General features: G+C 37.8%; 1 protein-coding gene across 2 annotated transcripts in view; it reads right to left on the bottom strand.

The window, feature by feature from the left end:
* ITPR2 (inositol 1,4,5-trisphosphate receptor type 2) overlaps window positions 1–12,301 on the bottom strand; it is a 417,609-nt gene that overhangs the window by 144,778 nt on the left and 260,530 nt on the right. For both annotated transcript variants that reach the window (XM_074357919.1, XM_074357920.1), the window contains 2 exons: window positions 1,160–1,268; window positions 231–418 (listed from right to left, as the gene is read on the bottom strand). In XM_074357919.1, the coding sequence (XP_074214020.1) occupies window positions 231–418; window positions 1,160–1,268 (297 nt within the window). The remainder of the gene's footprint in view (window positions 1–230; window positions 419–1,159; window positions 1,269–12,301) is intronic.

Genomic DNA, 12,301 nt, shown 5'->3' on the forward strand with positions numbered 1-12,301 from the left:
TCTAAGGAACGTTCTGCTTCGCTGAAGAATTTGTGAAGCCCTGGAGTTTCTACAGCAAATCAAATAAATTTATAAGGAAAATGTGATACAAGGCTGCCTTTTTTTGGGGGGGGGGGTGGTCATGAGAAGCTAAAAGAAAACACATTTACTTTCCGTGGGCTTCTATGATGAATAAATAAGAAATACAAAATCACAAAATGTAGCAAATGGTCATGATGGCAAGCAGGTACCTGAGTTTGTGTATTTCCTCCTTCCAACAAGGCAATGCCAAGCAAAATGCCTTCTGAAAAAATTCTGTCGTTTTTGGTGTTCACTATAACATCAATGACAAGTTCAGATGCACCTTCTTTATCCAGTAGACACTGAATATCCGACATGGATATCCCCATCTTATCTGAATCTTGCCCAGAAAAGCTCCCTGCGATTAGGAAAAGTACATAAATAAAACTGTCGAAAGGCAAAATTAATCCTAACGTTCAAATCTGTTGTTCTACGAACTTAAAACTGTACATAGGTTTTTAATAGTGCCTTTTATTTTTCCAGTTTGGCTGAGATATAATTGATATAATAATCTAACACCGTGTAAGTTTAAGGTGTGCACTGTAACGATTTGATACACGCATATACGGCAAAATGATCAGTACAATTAGTTAACGTTCGTCATCTCATAAAGTTAATTTACCTTCCTTGCGATGAGAATTTTTAGGACCTATTCTCTTAGCAGCTTTCAAATATGCAACACAGTATTGTTAACTACAGTCATCATTTGCATATCACATCCCTAGGATTTACTTATTTTATAACTGGAAGTTTATTCCTTTTGAGCATTTTCACTTGATTTCCCTACTCCCCACTCCCTGCCTCTGGCAACCACAAATCTGTTGTTTCTGTGAGTTTGGTGTTTTTGGATTCCATACATAAGTGAGAGCATATGGTAGTTTTCTCTCTCTTTCTGACTTATGTCACTTAACATAATGCTCTCCAAGTCCATCCTAGGGGTTGCAAATGGCAGAATTTTCTTCTTTTTGCTATGGCTGATAGCAGTGCTTCTTAAATGAATTGTTCTTATTTGTTCTACTTTAAGTAAAACACTAGAGTAACACCAGCATGCAGAGATGTTATAACAATTCAAAAATGAGGGAAAAAGGGTAAGTCTTGCCTCCTCCTTGTGCAGATTTGCAGTAGGTTCCGGAGAGGTGTCCGTTCACACACGCTCCATAGTCACCTTTAAAGTATCGATTCAGGAGTATCTTTCTTAACGTGTTACCCTAATAAAAAGGATAAGAAAATTGTTAGTTACTGCTTCTTTTTCTAGTATGAGGGAAAAAAATCTATACATTAAAGTGCCACTTATAATGCATTTCATCAATGATGTTGAGACAAGGAAAAATCAATTTTACACTGCACAATATTTTCTGAGGCAAAAATCTGCAAATATTTTCCCCCAAATTGCAATAATTTTGCTTCTCCCAGAAATAAAGAATAAAATATAGTATTTTCAATAGAACCTACTAGGAAAATCACAAGCACTATAAATTTAAAATTGCTTCAAAAGCTGAGGGTTCCAGTGTTGGTAAGAATACTCATGGTGCCTAAAGAAAACAGAGATTAATAAATATGCTAAGAACTGGAAAGTAAAAACCTTAGTTAGAAGAGATCAATAAAAAGAACTAGACAAGTGCAAGATATACAGCAGGTGCTCAAAAAATTAAGCTTGATCAGACAGAGAGAATTATATTTAAACTCCAAGAGCTTTATTCAGAAGACTGTGGGCAAAAGATAGAGTATAAAACTGTAATTCAAAAGTCCCTCAGTCTTCAATTTTGTTTTGATTCAAAGACATTTTTTAAACTATGTACTTTGCAATATAATCACTTGCATGTACATAAGAAATACAATTCCAAGCCTTCCATTTTATTCATTATACTTTAATAGACAAGAGTCATTTTTAAAGTATTATTTAAAGACCATTTGTTTAAAGTATTTAAATTAACACCACAACTACCAAGGTAAGGAAACTATGGCCCAAGAGTTTATGTCATTGGCTGCAGATCACGCGGCTAAGAGGTGGCAGAGTAAGACCTGAGCTCAACCCTTGATGGCAGAATCCAGCCATTCCCAGCACGCTCCCTTCCAAGCTGTGACAGGTGGCTCTAGTCGCTCCTCCTCTCTCTCATGCCTTGGTTGTCTTTGTTTCTCAAGCCTGTCAGGTTTTTGTCCTCAGTTCTCCTCTCCTCAGCTTCCCTCTCCCCGTCAGCAGTTCCCGCTGACCCTCGCTTGCACAGCCACCTCTGCAGGTCTGACAGCCAGATGTATTTCCTGCGGCCTCGGCCTCGGCCTCCTAAGCCTCTCATCCTGTTCCCTCTTACATTTCCTTATCTGCATCCGGAGATTCTACTGGCATCTCAAACTCTATTTTTCACAACGGGATATTCCTTCTCTCTTAAACCTGTTTTCCCCTCAAATGGAAGAAATTCAGTTTATTTCAAGGAATCACATCATTCTGGTCTTTTAGGCTCCAAACTTCAGGGGTCATCTATTACCACCCTCCAACTTGACAAGGACTGTAAAATCCCACCTACTCTACTTTTTCAGCTGTAGCTTCCAACAGTGTCCTCACACATTATATTTCACCTGAACTGAATGATGTGATGATTCCCAACCACAGTTTTCTACATCCTTCTCTTTGCTTACATCATATTCTCTGCCTGAAAAGCTCTCCTTCCATCTCACTTATGGACACGTCCTATCTTCCTTCTTCATCCTGCAAATATTCATTAGGTATCAACTCTGTTTTGGGCACGATCCTAAGAGAATAAAATACAATCTTCTCCTCAAAGAATTTATAATAAAGTCATTTTCACAATAGAGACATATACTAGACCCATGGAAGCACAAAACAGGAAACACCCAATTTAGAAGGGGTTTTACATGGCAAACCTCTCCTACCAACCCATGCGACCATCACAGCAAAGCTGTCTCATGCACAAACAATGTAAAAACACAGAGACTGGCTGAATGGTTACAAAAACAAGACCCATATGTACACTGTCTACAAGAGACCCACTTCAGAGCCAGAGACACATGCAGGCTGAAAGTAAGGGGATGGAAAAAGATATTCCATGCAAACAGAAACCAAAAGAAAGCTGGAGTAGCAATACATATATCAGACAATAGATTTTAAAATAAAGACTGTTACAAGAGACAAAGAAGGACACTACACAGTGCTCAAGGGATCAATCCAAGAAGAGGATATAGCAATTGTAAATATATATGCACCCAACATAGGAGCACCTCAATATATAAGGCAATAGTTAACAGACATAAAAGGAAAAATCGACAATAACACAACAATAGTGGGGGACCTTAACACCCCACTTACATCAATGGACAGATCATCCAGACAGAAAATCAATAAGGAAATACAGTATAAAAACAAATATGTCTGAAATGTCACAATGCCCAGAATTTAGACACTCACAGCCTTATAGAGATTTTTATTTATTGACTCTTAAATGTTTTAGAACACAGACATTTATTATTGCTTCCTATTCCATATTTTCTTCCTCTAAGGCTTTTTCATAGAGGGGCGTTGTGGGTAAAGGTGATGACTCGTCTTGGAAGAAACAGTGAAGTGTGAGAGCTTATTTTTCCCAATGAAAAGAACTCTACTCCGCCTATAACCAAAGTGGGGCACTTAGAGAAGACGTAAGAAATGACAAGTCCTGTTGACTTGAATACATTTCATCTGGCCAAAGAACGATCCTTCCAAAAGGGGAGGGACAACAAAACAAGACATATCTTTGGAGTCAAATGAGGTTTTACCGTGTATCTCATGACAGCAGAAGGAGAAGCTATAAGAGACCTTTTTAGACCCATAAATCACGAGGTTGAAGCTGTAAGTCGGGGAGAAAGAGGCGAGGACACATTAACTGAAGTACTAAATTTCTTTAGACGGTATCTCAGTTTGTTGTACTAAGCATGGTTCTCACTTCTACAGACCAATGTATCGCTTCCCACTCTAACCCTGGAAGATACAGTTGGCCCAGCTGTAATGAGTAAAACTGACAAATATGAAAACACAGGACTATGCTTCTCAAAATTGCACAAATCAGTGTCGCTGTCCAGAAGAGAACCTGTTCTGAGGAGAGCCCAGTTCCATGTGAACAAGTTCCCTTTTTATTTAAGAGCCTTCTGATCGCACTACGCCAGGAACTCAACCAAGAGACAAAAACCAAAAAATTAAAAAAAAAAAAAAACAAAAACAAAAAACGAAGAAAACCAAAAAAAAAAAATAGTTTAAAGGAGAACTTGAAAGCTACCTTTTACCCTTTGTTTTAAAAACGCCCTTTATATTGCTAGAAAAATAAAGCTGCTCAAAAGCAATCACAGAGTAGAAGTGTTTCACATCAAATTAAAATAAGCATCTGATATGTCATCATTTCTAAAGTCTCTTCAGGCAGATAAAATGAAGCCACAGGTGCTGACCAGATTCATGAACATCAAAATCCAATGAGCAACAGTCTTCTTATCCAAGCCCAGCCTAGTGAGTTACAAGCATGTATTTTCTAACCATGTGATATTCCAGATGCCACAGAAAGGGGGCAGGGGCTCCCTGTACCTCTGTTCTTAACCCTGGAGCCACACCGCCTGCGTTCCAACTCCCTCTATGCCACATACTATGAGATCTTAAGCAAGTTACTTCACTACCTTGTGTCTCAGTCCCACAATTGTCAAGTGGAAGAGTGGTAACACTTACCTTCATGGGGTTTCAAGGATGATTAAATGGGTAAAAATATGTAAAGTATTTAGAGCAGTCCCTGGCACATAATAAGTGCTAAACAAGTTGTGAACAGCTGATGCTGTTGGTGCCAGTGTTAATATCATTCCCATTCACAGAACAGTTCACAATTCACAAGGTGATTCTGTACATACTTTCTCACTGTATACCAAACCATCCCACGTACAAAGAAAATGGTAAAAAATAATCAATGATAAACTGCCTGAAAATCCTCATTTGTCCACTATCCATCAGTCCTTGGAATTATATACTGGTGAGCTAATCTGCACATACTTAATTATATAAAATGGACCTTCCAACTTCAACTAAAGTGGAAAAAATTCTACTTTGTCTCAAACTCCATAGTTTTCAAAAAAGGCTAGCTTTGGTGCTAACCGAGAATAAAGAGTAGGTACAGATGGGACAGGATTCTTTCTGGTTGTCTCAATCATCCTCATCTAAGACTGGAAAACTTCAGATATTGCTACATCGCAAGTTCAGAAGAACTGATTTATGTTCTTGTTGTCATACATGATTTGTGTATCCATGGTGTCAAATGCTGAGTTTTGACTTGAGGGATGGGAGGTCAGTACTGTGTCCCAGTCAGTCTTGGAGCATTCTTGGTGGCCTGCACTATCTGTGATGGGTTACACTGGTGATGCAAGTCATTTCCGCAAATTCCTTCAACTCAAATAAAGTAATTGTAGAGCCACTGTCAGAAAGTCTGGTGCCAAGGTTATAAATAATGGCCTCAGAGTTCTAATTGCCGTGGCAGAAATTTGGGAAAGGACTAAAAACACATTTTGAAAAGAATTCTACAACAATTGAGAAGTTCAACTTCTGTGCTCGCTCTTCAATTCCAAAATGCATTCCTGACTGGGCTTCCCACGGAAGGTGTCTTTGTTGAATAAGGCCAAGTAGCAAGCAATGTCCTTTCCAGTCTTTCAATATCAGAGTCAATTCCAGGCCACAAGACACAGTTTTAGCCAATGTCTTCATGTGAACACATCCCAGATGTGCTAAATGTAATGCAGCCAACATAACTAGCAACCACCTTCTGAAATTACAACAAAACATCTCCATAAAAAGACATCTTTTGTGGCCAGGGAAGTCACGCTGACAGTTTGTGAAAATCTGAGAGGACTGGTTTTTCCTGGCCACTTCCTGTTGCATCAATGCCAATGTATCAAAAATTAGGAGGCTCAGAAATGATTCCCTTTCACGGATAGAAAGGATGACAAAAAAATGTGTTCATCTTAGAAAGGACTAAAGATTTTCTGATTTTCGAGAAAGTACAACACTGTTTGCCTTAACAGGATTTAACAGCAGTAGGAGTGAAGAGTTCAAGGATGTGCTGTTTGAGGTACTGATCCCACACTTGTTGCTTTTCCCTTGGAAAAACTGTAAACTAAAGTAATATTTTTCCACTGTGGGCAATATCATCAAAACATCATCAAAATATGTCACCACAACCAGAAACCTAGAAAACAAAGCCTTCAGCTAGAAATTCAAAAGGTAATGAAACTTGCAAACTAAAAATGCTTCATTTAGGGTTTTCCCTCCAAGGCTAATGACTAGCTGCTGATCAGCTTGGATCAGATCTCGAAGGAGGTGACGGCAAGTATCTGTAGTCTCCACCTAGTCTCATTTTAACATTAAACTCAGTATTTGTCTAACTGCTGTTCTTCTAACCTTTTTGTTTAATGATAGCCTGTCTAAGTAGGTATTTCTCCTCATTTGAATTCCCGGCGGTAAAAAGGTATATTTCTAATTTCAAATAATCATTGCAACAGCTACATCCTAATGGAATTAGATTAGGTCCATCATTATAATCAACTACATCTTCAAGGAACTCCTCTGGGAATGTATGGCCAATCTCCTATAATCTAACTGTCTAATGGTTTGAATTTCTTGGTCATAGACTCTGAGGGATATAAGTCAGTACTTTCCCTGATAATTTTCCCTGCTTTCTTAAGATAAGAAACATAAACTTCAATAAACTTCAATAGGAGTAGTTATATACATTCACAAGATGCTCTTCATCAACACAATGACACAATCATTGTAATCTTGACAAGTATACAGAGGTCTCAATAATTCTCATAAAGGCGCTCATGTGGGGAAAAAAAAGACTGGAAAATTTTAAAACTAATTATTCATACACCACAATGACAATCTACTTCCATATTTTTTCTTCCCTTGTTTGATTCATTGTAAAGACATACTCTATTTCTACCATGTGTCAGGAACTAGGAAAGGGGGTGCAAAAAGCAATTCTCCAGCATATGCTAAAAGAATTTTCAAGTATGTAGAGCTGAGACATATGGCAGTGTTTTTCAGTATAAATAATCCTCACCAAGCCATCTGATTCCATTTGTGAAATTTAAACATTTAAACAGTAAACGATGATATTTAAACATGTGATGATGATGCTGGAGATTAGAGGGACTTCAGTCATCACTCTGGGTTTATTAAGGACCCTAGACCTCTAGATAAACAGGGTTGCTGGGAAGGCTTTTATTAGGGGATGAGTCTATGCCCCACAACTAGTGAGGAGTAAAGGAAACCACTTTCTTTGGGGTATTATAAAAGCCTCTCAGTCTTTGTTTCCAAGAAGCATAGTGACTGACATGAAACTCAACAGACTCGTACACCTCACCCATTTTAGTACAGGGTCTGCTTAAATTCAGAGGCTAAGAACTTATGCAACCCTTCACCCCTAGTACTGGAGAATGGATTTTTCTGCTTGTAATTGTTTGCTTTTCTGAGTAAGTTAGCCTTTATCTCATCTTTAGAACAATAAAGAGTTGAGAGATTAAATAAGCAAGAGATAAGCAGAGAAGTCTTAGATACCATTTCCCTGCTGAAGCAGAACTACTGGACTTGCATGTCATAAATCACTACCTCATAAAACTACACTCAAATGAGTGCACTCAACCACTGAGGTTAAGCCCGTAATCCCCTGGCATATAGTAAAGAGACCTACCAGATTACTACTTGCCACTGAGAAAATGGAATCAATCTGCCGCCAACGCAAGCATGTGTGCTCACACCAAAGGCTGGGAAAAACGGAATTTCAAATGGTAATTTGAAAGTCTTCTGCAAAGACTTTGTGTACCTGAGGGACGGGATGGTGAAGAATACATCAACAGAGGTTCAGCTGATGGGCGGTCTCAGGGAACACAAGAGGACAAAGCAAGAGGGGGAGGGGATGGAAATAAAAGAGAGAATGGACCTTGATTCGAACAATAATGTGAAGCACAATGGGAGAGTCTCCCTCCTGGACGATGGGGAGACTGATGTCTGCTTTAGCTCCTCAAGTGCTGTGATTCTTCTCATATTTCCACAATCATTTAGTAAAGGTTGATACATAGGGACAGCTGCACAAGATGGTATAACAAGGGGTAAGGAACAATTCATAAAGAGACGTGAGACCAGCACGCTCCAGCCCTAGATTTAGTGCAGCTGGTGAGCTCCAAGCTCTGATCTACTATGTACAACCAAGAGGGTGCTGGCCCACAGGGCCGTGAGAGGAACACAGGACTTGGAAGAGCTGTCAAGGGAACAACATGGTAGAAGCCCATCTCCTCACAGAGCAAGAAATCTCATCTCTTTTCCCTCAAATACTAGAAACTATCCTTAAAAGGGAGGAAGAAAACTAGCACTCACATTACTTATCAATCAATGCAAATATTTTAACAAAATCAGTATGAAGACAAATTTTAGTAAGATCAGACTATGTCTAGAAGTTCCTCCGATAAGAGAGAAGCATTTATAGAGTCAATGGAGTCCAGGAAAGCTCTGCATAGCCCAACTTGAGAATTAAATGAGATAATATCCATCTACACATAGTTTAGCACACAATAATGCAATTTATGAAGGTGCTCAGCACTGGGAAGCTGTGTGCTTAGTGAAAATGATAATGTGTTGGAGACCAGTGTAATTGGTGTGGGATCTGAGTTCTGCCACTGGCTTCGTGAGCTCAAGAATTTTATTTAGCTGCCTTCAGACTCATTTTCCCCATCTTTGGAAGGCAGCTATGCTCACCACTACACCTACGACCAGCACTAGTTTCCCCATCTATGGGTAATAATGTCCATACTGCAGGGCTACTTTAAGAATTTGAAGTTGTATATGGAAAGCTTTATGTTCTTAGCCCATAATGAGTACTAAATAAATAGTTGTAATATTTTGTTTAATGTTTAAAAAACCAAGCTTCAGTCTAAGGAAGACTTACACAACTGGCACCTACAGGAAACTGCAATGTCCAGTGCCACAGGGATACCCACTGCTTTAACTGCTGCCATAAATATCCGGCCCCAACCTTCTACAAATTTTTAAGAGAAGGTGGATGAAAAGCAGCATTCACTTTGTAGAAAATCACTTTGAAGCCAACTTGATCAATCTGTTATGGTTTCACAAAAATAACAGACACAGATGCAGAAGTTTCAACCATCCCTAGTGTGTGTGCAATGCAGAACTCTCCAGAAGCTAATTCAGATCAACTTCTCTTAAAGTAGTAGTAAGTAAGAAGACCAATGGTCCAATTCTATCATAAAAGAGCAATTTTTCTTCCTAATATTTGTTTTAAACAAGAAATGTAAAAAAAATTAAGTACATTTATAACATCATCACACGATGTTCATTAGGAAAGACTGAGCTTCCGAACTAGGCTCCCCATATACACTTGGTGCCCTTCTCTTTCATCCTCTGATATTCAGAGGGTTGTGAGACAACAGAGGACTATAAATGAGTAGATGTAAATATATAAAAATGTAGAGGGGGAGGGTACAGCTCAGTGGTAGAGCTCATGCTTAGCATGCATGAGACCCTGGGTTCAATCCCCAGTACCTCAATTTAAAAAATTAAAAATGCTTATAAACCAATGAGAAAAGAAAATCTGGTAAAAAAATAGACAAAAGAGATGAGCTAGCATTTCATATAAGAAACACATATGGCCAATAAACATGGAAAAAAGCTCACCTTTGTTAGTGATTAGGGAGTATGAATTGTGGGGTGAGGGGAATATGAATTAAGACTACAGTAAGACACCATTTTACACCCACTAGATTGGCAAAAATAAAGAAGTCTGACAAAATAAGTGCTGGAGAAGATGTGGATGAACTGTGGGAATGGAAATTGGTACAATTACTTTAGAAAACATACGCTCTTACTCAGCAATTCCATTCCCAGGGGAACATGTGCTCTAGGACGCACACAGTACCACATCCTAGACTTTCATATTAGCCTTGATAGCAAAACAAACAAGCAAAAAATAAACCAAAACACTGGAATCAATCCAAATACACACTGACAGAAAAATGGATCAGCAATTTTGTCGTACATTCCCAGAGTGGAATAATATACAGTGGTGAATATGAGACATACAACAACCATGATGAGTCTTAGAAAAACGATGCTGAGAGAAAAAAAAAAATCAAGTCCTAGAAGATATATAGTGTGGTATTAAAAATGACAGCATCTTTAGGATTTTCTACGTATAGTATCATGCCATCTGCAAACAGTGACAGTTTTACTTCTGCTTTTCCAATTTGGATTCCTTTTATTTCTTTATTTCTTTTTCTTCTCTGATTGCTGTGGCTAGGACTTCCAAAACTATGTTGAATAAAAGTGGTTTATACTGTGTAGCACAGGGAACTATATTCAATATCTTATAGTAACCTATAATGGAAAAGAATATGAAAAGGAATATATATATGTATATGTAAGACTGAACCATTATGCTGTACACCAGAAATTGACACATTGTAAACTGACTATACTTCAATAATAAAAAATAAATAAATAAGTAAATAAATTAAAAAAAAAAAAGAGGTATCAATTGCCTCTGGAAGGGGAGGCCAGGACACACAGTTAGACACAAGCTATTGTTCAGTTGGCTGGGGGATTCCTGGATCTTCATCATATTATTCTGCTGTATAATTTAAAATAATGGTGTACATATTTCATATAAATTCAATATTATATTAAAAGAAAATACTCAAGAAATATTAAACATCATGATGGTTCCTTCCTGCATATCCTGTTCTGTTGCTTTGGGAAGAACCAAGTCCACAGCATGGCTTAGGTAAGGGCTCATGATTCAACACCTACAAATTCTGAACCACATTCATCATTGTTCTCTGAACCAACCTACATCTTCCTCCTGCCACACAAGCCTTTCAGTGTCTCATCATGTTCTCTTCTTCCTCAAGATATTAGCAGATGATGTTCCCTCTTACCAGCCATGCTTTCCACACCCCTCCTCCCCAAGTACTCCTAACCTTGCTTGGTTAACTCCTACTCAACCTTTAGGTCTGAGCTCAACTGTATCAGACTCATCCTCGCTAGCCTTTACCAAGCTACTTCTCATTCAGTCCTCTCATAACACCGTGAACTTCATCCAGCACGTGTTTTAGCTTTACAGTTATTTATGTCAACCTGTAAATGGTTTCTATCTCCCTCTGCTAGATGATAAGCAACACAATGACAGAGACCACGCCTTTTTTTTTTTTTTCCTTTTCGGTTGACCATCAACTCCAACACCTAGTGCAAAACTTGGCACACTAAGAACTCAATAAATACTTTTGAATGAATGTATAAACCAATAATTCTGAATGAGAGATCACTGCATTTACTGAAAAATATTGGTACTGAGTGCCATCTATTTAAGGACTACAGTATATGTTGTTTATCATGTCTTATAACTTTGGCAGATATTTGAGATATATTTAATGTTACCTGCATATTAAATATTTTTAGTACACAGACTCATTAACTATGGTTCTATGGCTGAAAGAGGAAAGGTATGTTGGAATCCAACAAGCAGAACGTTAGAATACTAAAAGATGAACAATTCTAACACTCAGTATGAAAAATTGGAAGCTAAAATATGACTCAATGACTGTGATTTGGCCTAATGCAGGAGAATACAGTAATATGCCAAAAGTCCAGCCCGAGTTCTTCCCTTGTTACAATACGTTTAATGAAATGGGATTTTCGTATTTTATTGAAAAATACAGATACCACCTTAATCCTGTCATCACTTGAAATCCACATCATTGCAAGGATCTGATTTAACAACATGATTCCTAATATTATGTAAATGTGTCATTTTATAAAGATACAAAGTTACTATTTTCTTTTAAAAGTATTATGTTTGGAAGTGCCATAAATTACAACAAAAGATAAAATTCAAAATAATTCTATTTTATTTCACTTTCCCCTCATCAAATGAACATTTTTTTTCTTTGGTGTTTGTTGTTATGACAATAAAAAATTATGTAGGTCGAATTTTGATGACTTCTTGCATCAAACTGTCCATAAGATCATATGGTTTGCCTACTTTAATATAAGCAATTATCTGCTTATACCTCCCAACTGTGTTCTATATGCTAACCATAATTTTCGAAGAATTGCACAGCGAAAAACTACGAGACAATGATTTAGAACTAGTGGCAACTAGGAATTCGATAAATATTCAACATTTCAAACTACTAATACAGTTATTACCAAAAGAAA

Source organism: Camelus bactrianus, chromosome 34 (assembly GCF_048773025.1).
Source record: "Camelus bactrianus isolate YW-2024 breed Bactrian camel chromosome 34, ASM4877302v1, whole genome shotgun sequence".
NCBI classification, from domain to species: Eukaryota; Metazoa; Chordata; class Mammalia; order Artiodactyla; family Camelidae; genus Camelus; species Camelus bactrianus.